The 19373-nt window shown below is 46.3% G+C and overlaps 1 protein-coding gene and 1 pseudogene across 1 annotated transcript; one reads left to right on the top strand and one right to left on the bottom strand.

Annotated features, from left to right (window-relative positions):
• The first annotated feature begins 3840 nt into the window (after nt 1-3840).
• si:ch211-201h21.5 (uncharacterized protein LOC555526 homolog) lies at nt 3841-6034 on the top strand. The gene is made up of 3 exons (XM_039000749.1): nt 3841-3950; nt 4804-5007; nt 5843-6034. The coding sequence occupies exons 2-3, from the start codon at nt 4825-4827 to the stop codon at nt 6032-6034; spliced, it is 375 nt and encodes a 124-aa protein (XP_038856677.1). The 5' UTR covers nt 3841-3950; nt 4804-4824.
• An 8032-nt stretch (nt 6035-14066) lies between these two features.
• The window catches only part of LOC120053607, a 35606-nt pseudogene continuing 30299 nt past the window's right edge, over nt 14067-19373 (bottom strand).

Raw genomic sequence — 19373 nt, 5'->3', positions numbered from 1 at the left:
TACACTGGAGTTGCTTACCAAGAAGACAGTGAATGTTTCTGAGTGGCCGAGTTACAATTTTGACTTAAATCTGCTTGAAAATCTATTGCAAGACCTGAAATTGGTTGTCTAGCAATGATCAACAAACAATTCGACAGAGCTTGATAAATCTTTTCAAGAATAATGGGCAAATGTTGCACAATCTAGGTGTGGAAAGCTCTTAGAGACTTACCCAGAATGGCTCACAGCTTTAAATCGCTGCCAAAGGTGCTTCTACAAAGTATTGACTTAGGGGTGTGAATACTTATGTAAGGGAAGACCCCTATGAAATGGGTAAAAATGAATGGCAACTTATTGGCATTGGGCGAACCATATACACAATCGCAAATACCACTCAAATGGTCAGCAGTTCATCAAAACCATATTGCATCCGGAAGATTACAAATGCCAAGTGTAAGAAACCAAAACTCCCATAGGGGGGCGAGCACGCTCAACCACAGATTTTCATATGGGAAATGGTCTCAGTCAGGTCCCACGGGTGAAATTCAGAAAATCTGACATTTTGTTCAAAATTTTAAAACCTCATAAAAAGTGCTTTTTGGACCGTTCTTCAAAAAAATAACATATACATATGTAGTAACTGTATGGACATACATTTGTCTTATTTTCCATATTTGAATGAGTTTGTCCATAAGGCCTATGTTTTGTCCATTTGCCATATATGATCATAGGAAGTCGGCTTCCGAACCCAAAAGTCAGTGAACAATTGCCAAATGGCATTTATACTTACCAAATGATATATTTCACTATGTTAAGCCCTGAATCAACCTAGAAGGTCTATTTGTCAGGAAGTAAGAATTTCTCGTTGATTCAGCATGTCATTTCTTAATGGGAGGTCCTTATGGATATACATTGGCAATGGACACAAGAGATGTCAGTGTCAAGAGTATTACCACGTCAGAGTAGCGTTGCCTGTGAAAGGGACCAGACTTAATCTCCTCAAAGGGAGGCTGGAACCTTAGAATCTGTAGAGCCTCCCCCTGGGAGATGGGTAGGAGACTGGAAACACATCATATAGCTGTCAAAAAGAAAGAAGGACCAATGCACTCTTTATATAATTAACTAAAATGCCTTTATTTGTATGGCATGTTCAATGGAAAAAAAGTTTACAACCTGTGATGCGTTTCGGCTGCATGGCCTTCGTCAGCGAGTACAAAGAAATGATAATACAATGTCTACTTTTGAACGGCTTTTTCCAATCAGTCCTGGTTACAAAATTCATTCGACAACACCTAGTAAGCAATACTATACACATTAAAATGTGAAATACTGTAGATGTGATATCAAAAAATGTCAACTCAAAGGTAGAAGCATCAGAATGCCTAGAAAGGTGACCTTGAATATGACTGGGAGTGGTTAAGAATAGGAGAGCCATCTATTCCATAGTAGAGGTCGACCTCTATTCCATAGTACACTAGAGCCATCTATTCCATAGTAGAGGTCGACCTCTATTCCATAGTACACTAGAGCCATCTATTCCATAGTAGAGGTCGACCTCTATTCCATAGTACACTAGAGCCATCTATTCCATAGTAGAGGTCGACCTCTATTCCATAGTACACTAGAGCCATCTATTCCATAGTAGAGGTCGACCTCTATTCCATAGTACACTAGAGCCATCTATTCCATAGTAGAGGTCGACCTCTATTCCATAGTACACTAGAGCCATCTATTCCATAGTAGAGGTCGACCTCTATTCCATAGTACACTAGAGCCATCTATTCCATAGTACACTAGAGCCATCTATTCCATAGTAGAGGTCGACCTCTATTCCATAGTACACTAGAGCCATCTATTCCATAGTAGAGGTCGACCTCTATTCCATAGTACACTAGAGCCATCTATTCCATAGTAGAGGTCGACCTCTATTCCATAGTACACTAGAGCCATCTATTCCATAGTAGAGGTCGACCTCTATTCCATAGTACACTAGAGCACAGCAAACAAGGAAACATAGCTGAGGGCAAATGTCCACTAGATGACAGCAAAGGGACTTCTACAGGAAAGGAGAGAAATTCCTATCTTCATTTATTTTACTTAACCTTTATTTAACTAGACAAACCAGTCTTATTTACAATGACAGCCTAGGAACAGTGGGTTAACTGGCTTGTTCAGGGGCAGAACGACAGAGTTTTACCTTGTCAGCTCTGGGATTCGATCTTGCAACCTTTCGGTTCCTGGCCCAACGCTCTAACCACTAGGCTACCTGCCGCCCCATTTTTTAAAACCAGGGTACTTAGTAGCCTGTAGTTTGTAAATCCATATCTTCATTTAAACCAGGGTACTTAGTGGCCTGTAGTTTGTAAATCCCAAAAGTTTCCCTTTGGTTTAACTGTTTAACCTCAGTATTTAATATAGTATAATGAGCTGTGTTTTACCTCAGTATTTAATACAGTATAATTAGCTGTGTTACCTCAGTAGTTAATACAGTATAATGAGCTGTGTGCTACCTTAGTATAATGAGCTGTTTGTTACCTCAGTATTTAATACAGTATAATTAGCTGTGTTACCTCAGTAGTTAATACAGTATAATGAGCTGTGTGCTACCTTAGTATAATGAGCTGTTTGTTACCTCAGTATTTAATACAGTATAATGAGCTGTGTGTTACCTCAGTATTTAATACAGTATAATGAGCTGTGTGTTACCTCAGTATTTAATACAGTATAATGAGCTGTGTGCTACCTCAGTATTTAATACAGTATAATGAGCTGTGTGTTACCTCAGTATTTAATACAGTATAATGAGCTGTGTGTTACCTCAGTATTTAATACAGTATAATGAGCTGTGTGTTACCTCAGTATTTAATACAGTATAATGAGCTGTGTGCTACCTCAGTATTTAATACAGTATAATGAGCTGTGTGTTACCTCAATAGTTAATACAGTATAATGAGCTGTGTGTTACCTCAGTAGTTAATACAGTATAATGAGCTGTGTGTTGCTTCAGTAACACAGCTAATTAGTTACAGTATTGTAACGACCTTGGGTTTATACGCGCTGATATCGACTCTGCCGCTGGAGCATGCTTTTTGCGGCATATACAGAGATCTTGCCGCCATTTCCTGGTTGCAAAAATTCTAATAGTTCGCCTAATTTCAGTTTATGTAACAACACAAGCAATGTATAGTGTGTAGAGAATCATTGTACCATCTAAACTGCTGTGAAATATATTTTCCAGAACCAATAATATTATATTTTCAGTTGTTTGAAGCTGGTGTACAGAACCGAAAGTAAAAGACTCAAAAACAGACATTGATGAAAGAATGGGAAGCATAGAAATAGTGCACATAGAACAGATCTACCGCTTCTTTAGACTGGCTTTCAATTAGAATGACAGATCTACTGTTTAACTCACATTTCTAATGTGAATTTGTTAAGGGTCACCCCAAAAAGTAACATACTGCAGCTTCAAGACCAAAAGCATATTTTGTTTTAATAACTTTTTACAATTTTGACTTTATGGCTGTAGTAACTAGTGAAAATCTATTCGCATACGTCGATTCACGGACAGTCTATATCCGGGTTGCGTCCTAGGTTAACTATATATAAATTGGAGATTTTCGAATTCCCAGTTGTTTTGAACGCGTCATAGAAGGCATAACTTTACTCAACGTAAAGTTATGGCTTCTTGACTAATACATTTTTGTTTTTTCTTCTAGGTAAATTGTCGCATGTATTGACAAAAACACTCACTTGCCAGAGTAAGTCGATTCACATGCAGGACGTCGTATGTTTTCTACTGCTGCGTTCAAGTGCTAGTCAGAAATTCTGTCATTTCTGACTTGCTACCTGGTTGTAAATCAGAAAAGGCGGCACGTGTATACATACAACCAGTTAGCAGGAAGCAGTTGTTATTCCACTAAAGTCTGATCTGCACAACACGAAGCAGTGGTCGTTTAATTAAAATATTGGTAAGTCTTGGTATTTGAATGACAGTAATTCTTATCAAGTTTCTTTAGGGATATACTGCTCCAGTATCTGTGCGTTGGAGACGTCAACGATTCATATGACTTGTCTTCTCGCTAATGGTACTCTAGACATACACCCGAGTTACCAACTTGAAATTCTGAGTTGGATGCACGTTCAAAACGATTTTCCAAGTCCGCGGAGCCCGATTGTTATGTTGTTGTTTTGTTACAGTTTCCGAGTTCAGTTATTTTGAACATAATGCCCGAGAAGCTCCGATTAGACCTCCCGTTAGACGGCGCTGCACGCGTTATAGTGTCAAAATACGTTCGTTATTCGCCGATTAACTGTCTTCATTTACTCTCGTTGTGTACTTCCAAAAACATTTACAAGCCTTTTTTGCACTTCCAATGTATTGAGCTCGTATAGACTTAGTTAGAAAGTTGTTCAGCGAAACTGAATTTTTGATTTTTACATTATAACGCTTACAGAGCTATCTAACGGAGTCCGAGCTTCCTGGGCGTTAGAGGGATTCACACGGTATGCTATACACGTCCAGGGAAATGCTTACAGGTTCTTTCTCAATGTCAAAACAGGAAATAATCAAATATAACAATACGAACATAAAGTAAATGGCTCAGTAGAATAGAATAAACATTTTAGCATAAATATAATAATACAGGAAATGTGGGTTAGGGGCAAATGTTTTAAATTGTGCAGTATTTAACACTTATGTTCTATGTGTGACATTGATACATCTACAATACTCTTCCTGTTCTCCCTAAATATAATTTAAACTCCAAAGATAAGGCTTTTTAAAAATTATTATTAATTCTTACAAATGTTCCCCCTGTGCAGCTGATCTGCCCCACTGCCACCATGGCCCAAAAGCTGGTGATAATAGACACAGATGCAGGTATAGATGACGCCCAGGCGATAATGATGGCCCTGGCCGCTCCAAGCCTGCAGATCCTGGGGATAACTTGCTGCTTTGGGAATACTGATGTGGACAACGTCTGTCAGAATGTGCTGCTGGTGCTGTCTGTCTGTGAACGCACACAGGTAGGAAACCCCCCCCCCCCCCCCCCCCAAGTGTCTGTATGTCTGTGAATGCACACAGGTAGGAAACCCCCCCCCCCCCCAAGTGTCTGTATGTCTGTGAATGCACACAGGTAGGAAACCCCCCCCCCCCAAGTGTCTGTATGTCTGTGAACGCACACAGGTAGGAAACCCCCCCCCCCCCCCCCCCCAAGTGTCTGTATGTCTGTGAATGCACACAGGTAGGAAACCCCCCCCCCCCCCCAAGTGTCTGTATGTCTGTGAATGCACACAGGTAGGAAACCCCCCCCCCCCCCAAGTGTCTGTATGTCTGTGAACGCACACAGGTAGGAAACCCCCCCCCCCCCCCCCCAAGTGTCTGTATGTCTGTGAACGCACACAGGTAGGAAACCCAGCTCCCCCCCCCAAGTGTCTGTCTGTCTGTGAACGCACACAGGTAGGAAACCCCCCCCCACCCCACCCAAGTGCCTGTCTGTGTGTGAACGCACACAGGTAGGAAACCCCCCCCCCAAGTGTCTGTCTGTCTGAACGCACACAGGTAGGAACCCCCCCCCCCAAGTGTCTGTCTGTGTGTGAACGCACACAGGTAGGAACCCCCCCCCCAAGTGTCTGTCTGTGTGTGAACGCACACAGGTAGGAACCCCCCCCCCTCCCCCCAAGTGTCTGTGTGTGAACGCACACAGGTAGGAAACCCAGCTTCCCCCCCCAGTGTCTGTATTTGCTTTTCTATTTTCTTGACGAGGATACAACGTCACGTCATTCATTCATACCACACTTGGTTATCTGTATGACCTAAAGGTAATATGGGAAGCTCATAACATACAGCTGTTTCTCCTAGATCCCAGTGTTCCAGGGTGCTGCTGGTCCCCTGGTGGGGGCCACCAAGGCTTTCAGCGACCACTTTGGGACAGACGGGCTGGGAGACGTGCTGGAGGATAGAGACCCACAGTGGAAGGAGAAGCTCCAGACAGAACATGCTGTTAATGCCATGATCAGACTGGTGGCTGACAACCCTAAACAGGTACTGTAGTCTCCCCATCTGACAACCCTAAACAGGTACTGTAGGCTCCCCATCTGACAACCCTAACAGGTACTGTAGGCTCCCCATCTGACAACCCTAACAGGTACTGTAGGCTCCCCATCTGACAACCCTAACAGGTACTGTAGTCTCCCCATCTGACAACCCTAACAGGTACTGTAGGCTCCCCATCTGACAACCCTAAACAGGTACTGTAGGCTCCCCATCTGACAACCCTAACAGGTACTGTAGGCTCCCCATCTGACAACCCTAAACAGGTACTGTAGGCTCCTCCACCTACTGTAGTCTCCCATCTGACAACCCTAACAGGTACTGTAGGCTCCCCATCTGACAACCCTAAACAGGTACTGTAGTCTCCCCATCTGACAACCCTAAACAGGTACTGTAGGCTCCCCATCTGACAACCCTAAACAGGTACTGTAGTCTCCCCATCTGACAACCCTAACAGGTACTGTAGTCTCCCCATCTGACAACCCTAACAGGTACTGTAGGCTCCCCATCTGACAACCCTAACAGGTACTGTAGGCTCCCCATCTGACAACCCTAACAGGTACTGTAGGCTCCCCATCTGACAACCCTAAACAGGTACTGTAGGCCTCCCCATCTGACAACCCTAACAGGTACTGTAGGCTCCCCATCTGACAACCCTAACAGGTACTGTAGGCTCCCCATCTGACAACCCTAACAGGTAATGTAGTCTCCCCATCTGACAACCCTAAACAGGTAATGTAGGCCCCCCATCTGACAACCCTAAACAGGTACTGTAGGCTCCCCATCTGACAACCCTAACAGGTACTGTAGTCTCCCCATCTGACAACCCTAACAGGTACTGTAGTCTCCCCATCTGACAACCCTAACAGGTAATGTAGTCTCCCCATCTGACAACCCTAAACAGGTACTGTAGGCTCCCCATCTGACAACCCTAAACAGGTACTGTAGGCTCCCCATCTGACAACCCTAAACAGGTACTGTAGGCTCCCATCTGACAACCCTAAACAGGTACTGTAGGCTCCCCATCTGACAACCCTAAACAGGTACTGTAGGCTCCCCATCTGACAACCCTAACAGGTACTGTAGGCCCCCCATCTGACAACCCTAAACAGGTACTGTAGGCTCCCCATCTGACAACCCTAACAGGTACTGTAGGCTCCCCATCTGACAACCCTAACAGGTACTGTAGGCTCCCCATCTGACAACCCTAACAGGTACTGTAGGCTCCCCATCTGACAACCCTAACAGGTACTGTAGGCTCCCCATCTGACAACCCTAACAGGTACTGTAGGCTCCCCATCTGACAACCCTAACAGGTAATGTAGTCTCCCCATCTGACAACCCTAAACAGGTAATGTAGTCTCCCCATCTGACAACCCTAAACAGGTAATGTAGGCCCCCCATCTGACAACCCTAAACAGGTACTGTAGGCTCCCCATCTGACAACCCTAACAGGTACTGTAGTCTCCCCATCTGACAACCCTAACAGGTACTGTAGGCTCCCCATCTGACAACCCTAACAGGTACTGTAGGCTCCCCATCTGACAACCCTAACAGGTACTGTAGGCTCCCCATCTGACAACCCTAACAGGTAATGTAGTCTCCCCATCTGACAACCCTAAACAGGTACTGTAGGCTCCCCATCTGACAACCCTAAACAGGTACTGTAGGCTCCCCATCTGACAACCCTAAACAGGTACTGTAGGCTCCCCATCTGACAACCCTAAACAGGTACTGTAGGCTCCCCATCTGACAACCCTAACAGGTACTGTAGGCTCCCCATCTGACAACCCTAACAGGTACTGTAGGCTCCCCATCTGACAACCCTAACAGGTACTGTAGGCTCCCCATCTGACAACCCTAAACAGGTACTGTAGGCTCCCCATCTGACAACCCTAACAGGTACTGTAGGCCCCCCATCTGACAACCCTAAACAGGTACTGTAGGCTCCCCATCTGACAACCCTAAACAGGTACTGTAGGCTCCCCATCTGACAACCCTAACAGGTACTGTAGGCCCCCCATCTGACAACCCTAAACAGGTACTGTAGGCCCCCCATCTGACAACCCTAAACAGGTACTGTAGGCCCCCCATCTGACAACCCTAAAAAGGTACTGTAGGCCCCCCATCTGACAACCCTAACAGGTACTGTAGGCTCCCCATCTGACAACCCTAACAGGTACTGTAGGCTCCCCATCTGACAACCCTAAACAGGTACTGTAGGCTCCCCATCTGACAACCCTAACAGGTACTGTAGGCTCCCCATCTGACAACCCTAAACAGGTACTGTAGGCTCCCCATCTGACAACCCTAACAGGTACTGTAGGCTCCCCATCGGACAACCCTAACAGGTACTGTAGGCTCCCCATCTGACAACCCTAACAGGTACTGTAGGCTCCCCATCTGACAACCCTAACAGGTACTGTAGGCCCCCCATCTGACAACCCTAACAGGTACTGTAGGCCCCCCATCTGACAACCCTAACAGGTACTGTAGGCCCCCCATCTGACAACCCTAACAGGTAATGTAGTCTCCCCATCTGACAACCCTAAACAGGTAATGTAGTCTCCCCATCTGACAACCCTAAACAGGTAATGTAGGCTCCCCATCTGACAACCCTAACAGGTACTGTAGGCTCCCCATCTGACAACCCTAAACAGGTACTGTAGGCTCCCCATCTGACAACCCTAAACAGGTACTGTAGGCTCCCCATCTGACAACCCTAAACAGGTACTGTAGGCCCCCCATCTGACAACCCTAAACAGGTACTGTAGGCCCCCCATCTGACAACCCTAAACAGGTACTGTAGGCTCCCCATCTGACAACCCTAACAGGTACTGTAGGCCCCCCATCTGACAACCCTAACAGGTACTGTAGGCCCCCCATCTGACAACCCTAACAGGTACTGTAGGCTCCCCATCTGACAACCCTAACAGGTACTGTAGGCTCCCCATCTGACAACCCTAACAGGTACTGTAGGCTCCCCATCTGACAACCCTAAACAGGTAATGTAGTCTCCCCATCTGACAACCCTAACAGGTACTGTAGGCCCCCCATCTGACAACCCTAAACAGGTACTGTAGGCTCCCCATCTGACAACCCTAAACAGGTACTGTAGGCTCCCCATCTGACAACCCTAACAGGTACTGTAGGCTCCCCATCTGACAACCCTAACAGGTACTGTAGGCTCCCCATCTGACAACCCTAAACAGGTAATGTAGTCTCCCCATCTGACAACCCTAACAGGTACTGTAGGCTCCCCATCTGACAACCCTAACAGGTACTGTAGGCTCCCCATCTGACAACCCTAACAGGTACTGTAGGCTCCCCATCTGACAACCCTAACAGGTACTGTAGGCTCCCCATCTGACAACCCTAAACAGGTACTGTAGGCTCCCCATCTGACAACCCTAAACAGGTACTGTAGGCTCCCCATCTGACAACCCTAAACAGGTACTGTAGGCCCCCCATCTGACAACCCTAAACAGGTACTGTAGGCCCCCCATCTGACAACCCTAAACAGGTACTGTAGGCTCCCCATCTGACAACCCTAACAGGTACTGTAGGCCCCCCATCTGACAACCCTAAACAGGTACTGTAGGCTCCCCATCTGACAACCCTAACAGGTACTGTAGGCCCCCCATCTGACAACCCTAACAGGTACTGTAGGCCCCCCATCTGACAACCCTAACAGGTACTGTAGGCCCCCCATCTGACAACCCTAACAGGTACTGTAGGCTCCCCATCTGACAACCCTAACAGGTACTGTAGGCCCCCCATCTGACAACCCTAACAGGTACTGTAGGCCTCCCCATCTGACAAACCCTAACAGGTACTGTAGGCTCCCCATCTGACAACCCTAACAGGTGCTGTAGTCTCCCATCTGACAACCCTAACAGGTGCTGTAGTCCTCCCCATCTGACAACCCTAACAGGTGGCTGTAGTCTCCCCATCTGACAACCCTAACAGGTACTTGTAGGCTCCCCATCTGACAACCCTAACAGGTACTGTAGGCTCCCCATCTGACAACCCTAACAGGTACTGTAGGCTCCCCATCTGACAACCCTAAACAGGTAATGTAGTCTCCCCATCTGACAACCCTAACAGGTACTGTAGGCTCCCCATCTGACAACCCTAACAGGTACTGTAGGCCCCCCATCTGACAACCCTAAACAGGTACTGTAGGCTCCCCATCTGACAACCCTAACAGGTACTGTAGGCCCCCCATCTGACAACCCTAAACAGGTACTGTAGGCTCCCCATCTGACAACCCTAACAGGTACTGTAGGCTCCCCATCTGACAACCCTAACAGGTGCTGTAGTCTCCCCATCTGACAACCCTAACAGGTACTGTAGGCTCCCCATCTGACAACCCTAACAGGTACTGTAGTCTCCCCATCTGACAACCCTAAACAGGTAATGTAGTCTCCCCATCTGACAACCCTAAACAGGTAATGTAGTCTCCCCATCTGACAACCCTAACAGGTACTGTAGGCTCCCCATCTGACAACCCTAACAGGTACTGTAGTCTCCCCATCTGACAACCCTAAACAGGTACTGTAGTCTCCCCATCTGACAACCCTAACAGGTACTGTAGGCTCCCCATCTGACAACCCTAACAGGTACTGTAGGCTCCCCATCTGACAACCCTAAACAGGTACTGTAGTCTCCCCATCTGACAACCCTAAACAGGTAATGTAGTCTCCCCATCTGACAACCCTAAACAGGTAATGTAGTCTCCCCATCTGACAACCCTAAACAGGTAATGTAGTCTCCCCATCTGACAACCCTAAACAGGTAATGTAGTCTCCCCATCTGACAACCCTAAACAGGTACTGTAGGCTCCCCATCTGACAACCCTAACAGGTACTGTAGGCTCCCCATCTGACAACCCTAACAGGTACTGTAGGCTCCCCATCTGACAACCCTAACAGGTAATGTAGTCTCCCCATCTGACAACCCTAAACAGGTAATGTAGGCCCCCCATCTGACAACCCTAAACAGGTACTGTAGGCTCCCATCTGACAACCCTAACAGTACTGTAGTCTCCCCATCTGACAACCCTAAACAGGTACTGTAGGCTCCCCATCTGACAACCCTAACAGGTTTACTGTAGGCTCCCCATCTGACAACCCTAACAGGTAATGTAGTCTCCCCATCTGACAACCCTAACAGGTAAGGTAGGCCCCCCATCTGACAACCCTAACAGGTACTGTAGGCTCCCCATCTGACAACCCTAACAGGTACTGTAGGCTCCCCATCTGACAACCCTAAACAGTACTGTAGTCCCCTAAACAGGTACTGTAGGTCCCCATCTGACAACCCTAACAGGTACTGTAGGCTCCCCATCTGACAACCCTAAACAGGTACTGTAGGCTCCCCATCTGACAACCCTAACAGGTACTGTAGGCCCCCCATCTGACAACCCTAAACAGGTACTGTAGGCTCCCCATCTGACAACCCTAAACATACTGTAGGCTCCCCATCTGACAACCCTAACAGGTACTGTAGGCTCCCCATCTGACAACCCTAACAGGTACTGTAGGCTCCCCATCTGACAACCCTAACAGGTACTGTAGGCTCCCCATCTGACAACCCTAACAGTACTGTAGCCCCCCATTGACAACCCTAAACAGGTACTGTAGTCTCCCCATCTGACAACCCTAACAGGTACTGTAGGCTCCCCATCTGACAACCTAACAGGTGCTGTAGTCTCCCCATCTGACAACCCTAAACAGGTAATGTAGTCTCCCCATCTGACAACCCTAAACAGGTAATGTAGTCTCCCCATCTGACAACCCTAACAGGTACTGTAGGCTCCCCATCTGACAACCCTAACAGGTACTGTAGTCTCCCCATCTGACAACCCTAACAGGTAGGTCCCCCCCTCTGACAACCCTAAACAGGTACTGTAGGCTCCCCATCTGACAACCCTAACAGGTACTGTAGGCTCCCCATCTGACAACCCTAAACAGGTACTGTAGTCTCCCCATCTGACAACCTAACAGGTATGTAGTCTCCCCATCTACAACCCTAAACAGGTAATGTAGTCTCCCCATCTGACAACCCTAAACAGGTAATGTAGTCTCCCCATCATGACAACCCTAAACAGGTAATGTAGTCTCCCCATCTGACAACCCTAAACAGTACTGTAGGCCTCCCATCTGACAACCCTAACAGGTTACTGTAGGCTCCCATCTGACAACCCTAACAGGTACTGTAGGCTCCCCATCTGACAGGTTCATACCATAACCCTCGTCTTTATCATTTTTGGGTCCAGTACCATTACCCCTCGTCTTTATCATGGTTCAGTACCATAACCCTCTGTCTTATCATTGGGTCAGTACATACCCCTCGTCTTTATCATGTGGTAGTTTCAGTTACCATAAAACCCCTGTATTTATCATTGGTGGGTTTTCAGTACCATACCCCTCGTCTTTATCATTGGGAGTACCATACACCTCGTCTTTATCATTGGGTTTTGGTCAGTACCATACCCCTCGTCTTTATCATTGGGTCAGTACCATACCCTCGTCTTTATCATTGGCGTCAGTACCATACCCCTCGTCTTTATCATTGGTGGTCAGTTTACCATACCCCTCGTCTTTATTCATGTGGGTCAGTACCCATACCCCTCGTCTTTATCATTGGGTCAGTACCATTACCCCTCGTCTTACATTGGGGTCAGTACCATACCCCTCGTTCTTTATCATTGGGTCAAGTACCATTACCCCTCGTCTTTATCCCATTTGGGTCAGTACCATCACCCCTCGTCTTTATTCATTGTGTCCAGTTACCATACCCCTCGTCTTTATCATTGGGCAGTACCATACCCCTCTCTTTATCATTGGGTCAGTTAACCATACCCTCGTCTTATCATTGGGTCAGTACCATACCCATCGTCTTTCTCTTGGCATGGGCAGTACCATAACCCCTCGTCTTTATCATTGGGTCCCAGTACAATACCCCTCGTCTTTATTCATTGTGGTCAGTCCCATCCATATGCCCCTTCTTTACCCCATTTGGGGCAGTACCATATGCCCCCGGTCTTTACCATTGGGTCAGTTACCATATGCCCCGTCTTTACCTTGGCGTCAGTACCATATTGCACCGTTCTTTACCATGGGTTCAGTACCATTATGCCCCGTCTTTACCATTGGTCAGTACATATGACCGTCTTTACCAATTGGGGTCAGTACCATAGCCCCGTCTTTACCATTGGGTTCAGTACCATATGCCCCGTATTTACATTGGGGTCAGTACCATATGCCCAGTCTTGTATACATTGGGTCAGTACCATTTACCCAGTCTTACATTGGGTCAGTACCATATGCCACAAATCTTTAACCATGGGTCAGAGCCATATGCCCCGTCTTTACCATTGGGTCAGTGCCATATTGCCCCGTCTTTACCATTGGGTCAGTTGCCATATGCCCCGTCTTTACCATTGGGTCAGTACCATATGCCCGTCTTTACCATTGGGTCAGTACCATATGGCCCCAGTCTTTACCATTGGGTCAGTACCATATGCCCAGTCTTTACCCATTGGGTACAGTACCATATGCCCAGTCTTTACCATTGGGTCAGTACCATATGCCCAGTCTTTACCATTTGGGTCAGTAACCCATATGCCCGTCTTTACCATTGGAGTCCAGTGACCATATGCCCAGTCTTTATCATTGGAGTCAGTGGCATATGCCCAGTCTTGATCTTTAATTAACACTGATTGAAGTGGATTTAACAAGAAACATCAATAAGGGATCAGAGCTTTCACCTGGATCACCTGGTCAGTCTGTCATGGAAAGAGGCAGGGGTTCCTAATGTTTTGTACATAGCCTAAAAGAAATATTGCTCAACCACATAATACCAGCAGGAATGGCATACCCAAGCACAGCATCACAAAAACCTCTCTAGACAACACACACGAAAAGACAAAAACTCACCACTCAGAAAAAAAACTACTTAATCCAAATGAACGTATGAGAATGAGGAGAGAAGCAGATCCTTACTGACTACAGGGGAACCCCGTACGTCAGGTCTGCGGCTGGTGTCTCTTTAAGTGTTTACTAAAACCGGACGCTCGGTGGAACGACCTCCCACACTGGGTACAGAGATACTTAGATTCACATCGGAAGAAATTTAACAGAGCTACTTAGATTCACCTGAAGACATTTAACAGAGCTACTTAGATTCACCTGGGAAGAACATTTAACAGAGTTACTTAGATTCACCTGGAAGGGGACATTTAACAGACCTACTTAGATTCACCAAACCAAGGACTTCTGTATTGAGTGAACAGTATAGTATATGGACACCCTATCATCAAGGAAAGCAATGGTGTTCCTATGGACTAATACACTATGGCCTAACCCCGACGTACCATACTGGGCTCCTTTCTAGCAAATTGGTGGGATGCCTAGTCAGGCCAACGCAGGAATCTCAACAGCTCCATATTTTTTTTTTTTTTTTTTTTTTTTTTTTTTTTTTTTGTTGGGAATACTGGTGTCTGAGGATAAATGTTTTATTGTGCCTTGTGAATATGGTGTCTGAGGATAATGTTTGTATTGGGCTGTTTGAATACGGGTGTTCTGAGGGATAATGTTGTATTGTGCCTGTTGTGAATTACTGGTGTCTGAGGATAATGTTGTATTTGTGCCTGTGTAATACTGGTGGTCTGAGGAGAATGTTGTATTGTGCATGGGTGAATACTGGTGTTGCCAGGATAATGCTGTATTGTACCTCCTGTGGGAATACTGGTGTCTGAGGATAATTGCTGTATTGTACCTCCTGTGTGAATACTGGTGTCTGAGGGATAATGTTGTATTGTACCTGTGTGAATACTGGTGTCTTAGTGGATAATGTGTAATTGTACCTGTGTGAATACTGGTGTCTGAGGATAATGTGTGTATTGTACCTGTGTGAATACTGGGTGTCTGAGGATAATGTTGTATTGTACCGTGTGAATACTGGTGTCTGAGGCTAATGTTGTATTGTACCTGTGTGGAATACTGGTTGTCTAGGATAATGGTGTATTGTTACCTGTGTGAATACTGGTGTTCTGAGGATAATGTTGGTAGTGTGGCTGTGTGAATACTGGTGTCTGAGGATAATGTTGTATCTGTACCTGTCGTGAATCTGGTGTCTGAGGATAATGTTGATTGTACCTGTGTGAATACTGGTGGTCCTCCCAGACTCTCTTTACTAAACGAAGGACCGTGTCACAGAGCAGGACAGTGGAACTGTTTTAGGGCAGCGTCATGTAGAGCTCTGTGCATACTTCAGCTGTTTTTTATGAGCAAAAGGTCTTCCCACAGACTGCAGGAGTGGGGCCGCACCCTGTGGGAACAACAATTCATTATAGAAAACAATATTAAGGCCAGGATAAATACCAACACCGGGTAAGTAGGCAACTAAGGCTTTTATTGACATTAAGGATTCACCACCCGGCGCGGCGTGATGAATCACCACCCGCGTGCGGGTGATAGACTCACCACCCGGCGCGGGTGAAGACTCACCCCCCGGGCCGGGCGTGATAGACTCACCACCCGGCGCGGGTGATAGACTCACCACCCGGCGCGTGTGATAGACTCACCAACCCGCGCGGGTGAATAGATTCACACCCGGCGCGGGTGATAGACTCACCACCCGGCGCGAGGGGATAGAATCACCACCCGGCGCGGGAGGTGATAGACACACCACCCGGCCGCGGGTGGGGTGATAGGAACTCATAACACGGCTTCGGGTGTAGACTCACCACCCGGCGCGGTGGTGATAGACAACCCACCGGCGCGGGTGATAGACACACACCCGGCGCGGGTAATAGGCACTAACTGCTTTAAAGAGGCAAACTAAATTTGAGGTGATATATGCAGTGTTTCCTGCTGTGAATAGAATTTCTGCCTGATTGCAGGAAAACATTGCCTTAAAAAAAGCCCAGGAAGCAACAAACCCGCAGGGTTTGAATCCTGAAAATCAGTAATAATAAAAAGGCAGGTCAACGCAGAATTCTACATTTCTCACACAGTTAAAATATATTTGAACTATCTTGCTGCCATTGCCCGTAAAACGCAGATCTAAAACGTTTCTTATTGCAATTTCTGTCGACTTCAGACTAAATTTGTAACTTAGTTGCCGTTTCTCCAATCAGACGAGAAAACCTTTGCTCTTGTCGTCAGACCAATCAAATTCCCGAATTCACCAAACGGCATTGCGATCAGCAGACGGAGCTCTGACCGACTAGCACAGAGAAGGAAGAGACGATAGTAAAAAACTCAACGGAGAAAGTACCGAAGGTAAAATGACAAGATTAGTTTAAGCAAAACATTAGGAAATTAAGCTGGCTGCATTCGGTTTGATAGTAAAACATAAGAAAATCTGAGGTCATCCATCATCTTTGTGATAAAAACGAAAGTTTTCTCCATAAGCAACAAAAATTATTATTGCCATTTCAACATTAAAAATACACTGAAAGGGTTTAAAACGATTTTCTTTGACACGGGTCATATGTTTGAAAATTTGATTATTCGGAAAGCGTACCGTGACCCTGATAACAACAATACAGATTAGATTTATACAGGTGCTTTACCCACCTGAGAGCTGGGAGGAGACACTTACCCGTGTGGTTCAGCATGTGGATCCCCGCAGAGAATACATCTTAGGAAGAGTCTTTCCACAGATGTCACAGACAAACTCTCTCTTGGTGCGTCCTTGCCCTGACGTCCCCCTCGAGGCCCTCTTCACCGTGGGCTGGGGGGACCCTGGACCAGGGTGGGCCTCTGACTCTTCTGGTGCTTGTGTCTGGCCAGGATGGCGCCCTAAAGAGGCCGCGTACTGGAACTCTTTGTTACCATAAACTAAGAAAGAAGGATTGTAGTCAGCATTGCAGTCTAGAATCAGCCACGCGGACACATTTTTGGTCGGAGCGGTTAGGCGGGGAAGGGGGGGGTGGTGATCCAGACATAAATTACACAAATTTGTAAACTGCAAAATTTAACGCAAAAAGCCCAAAATATATAGTCACTAAAACATAATTAATTTCAAACCTTGCTACATTTGTATACGATCACAAAACCCTGAGTGCCCTGACGAATTGAGGCTGTTTCTGAGGGCAAAAGGGGGTGGAAGTTTCAACTCAATATTAGGAAGGGTCTGGCTAAACATTACATAGATAACAATTATAAACAAAGTCCTGGGTTCAACGTGAATGAAAGACAACTGGGGTAAATAGTTGATGGGGTGCAGTACTGTTAATATGTCATTGAGAGCTCCATGGTTCTAAACGGACCAATGACTAGCCCTCCGTAATATTACAGTGATGTTCAACGGGCGCCAGAAGGACGTGGATGTCGATTAAGGGCAGCCCCCCCCCCCCCCCACACAACACACCTTTCTGCATGAGGGGTGGGGTTTTAAATGAGGGAAGACACATTTCAGTGAGCACTCATTGACAATGACTAGGTTCCCCCTTTCCTCCGTAAATGTTACATCTCATACGTCTCTCTCTCTCTATTATCACACCTGGAAAACTTTGGAACACATTTCCTAAATTAAAATTCACTTGGAGCTGATTGGATTTTATATAGATATATAATATCATATATATAAAAATCTATATGAGAGATGTATATATATATATTAACCTTTGTCAAAAAAAGATACATTTGTATATATTTTAAATCTCTCTATAAATACACTGCTCAAAAAAATAAAGGGAACACTTAAACAACACAATGTAACTCCAAGTCAATCACACTTCTGTGAATCAAAAACTGTTCACTTAGGAAGCAACACTTGATGATTGACAATAAATTTCACATGCGTGTGCAAATGGACATAGACAACAAAAGGGTGGGAAATTATAGGCAATAGCAAGACACCCCCAAAAAAAGGAGTGATTCTGCAGGTGGTGACCACAGACCATTCTCAGTTCCTAGCTTCCGGCTGATTGTTGGTTCATTTGAATGATGGCGGTGTGGTCGCTCTTTTCACTCTAGTGGTAGCATGAGACGGAGTCTACAACACACACAAGGGTCAGGTAGTGCAGTTCATCCAGGATGGACATCAATGCGAGCTGTGGCAAAAAGGTTGACTGTGTCTGTCAGCGTAGTGCCAGAGCATTCAATGGAAGGCGTACCAGGAGGACAGGCCAGCTTACATCAGGAGACGGGGCGGAGGCCGTAGGAGGGCAACAACCCAGCCAGCAGGACCGCTACCTCCGCCTTTGTGCAAGGAGGTGCAATGCCAGCGCCCTGCAAAATGACTTCCAGCAGGCCCAAATGTGCATGTGTCTGCTCCAAACGGTCAGAAACAGAACTCCTGAGGAGTGGTATTATGGGCCCGAGTCCACAGGTGGCATTTGGCAATTTGCCAGAGAACACCAAAGATGGCCAAAATTCGCATGGCGCCCTGTGCTCTTCACAGATGAAAGCAGGTTCACACTGAGCACATGAGCACATGTGACAGAGTCTGGAGACGCGTGGAGAACATTCTGCTGCCTCGCAACATCCTCCAGCATGACGGTTTGGCGATGGGGTCAGTCATGGTTGGGAGGTGCATTCTTTGTGGCAGCACAGCCTCATGTGCCGCCAGAGGTAGCCTGACTGCCATTAGGACCGAGATGAGATCCTTCAGACCCTGTGAGACCATATGCTGACACATGCACATTTTGTGGCCTGCTGGAGGTCATTTTGCAGGGCTCTGGCAGTGCACTCTTGCACAAAGGCGGAGTAGCGGAACTGCTGCTGGGGTGGTGCCATCCTACGGCCTCCTCCAGTCTCCTGATGTACTGGTCCTGTCTCCTCGGTAGCGCCTCCATGCTCTGGACACTACGCTGACAGACACAGCCAAACCTTTTTGCCACAGCTCGCATTGATGTGCCATCCTGGATGAACTGCACTACCTGAGCCACTTGTGGTGTTGTAGACTCCGTTCTTCATGATACCACTAGCGGTGAGAGCCACGCCAGCATTCAAAAGTGACCAAAAACAGCAGCCCAGGAAGCATAGGAACTGAGAAGTGGTTCTGTGGTCACCACCTGCAGGAATCACTATTTTTTGGGCGGTGTCTTGCTAATTGCCTATTATTGTCCACCTTTTGTCTATTCCATTTGCACAAACAGCATGTGAAATTTATGTCAATCATGTTGCCTCCTAAGTGGGACAGTTTGATTTCACAGAAGTGGGATTGGACTTGGAGTACATTGTGTTGTTTAGTGAGTCCTCCCCTTTATTATTTTTTGAGCAGTGTATATAGATACACATTTTAAATATAAAGTTTTTTGGATTATATAAAGAAACACCTTTTTTTCCTGCTCAGAAAACTTGGGTGGCCAAATAAAATC

Source organism: Salvelinus namaycush, chromosome 9, assembly GCF_016432855.1.
Source record: "Salvelinus namaycush isolate Seneca chromosome 9, SaNama_1.0, whole genome shotgun sequence".
Classification (NCBI taxonomy): domain Eukaryota; kingdom Metazoa; phylum Chordata; class Actinopteri; order Salmoniformes; family Salmonidae; genus Salvelinus; species Salvelinus namaycush.
Note: the sequence above shows the minus strand (reverse complement) of the source record. Positions and strands in the feature narration are given on the sequence as shown.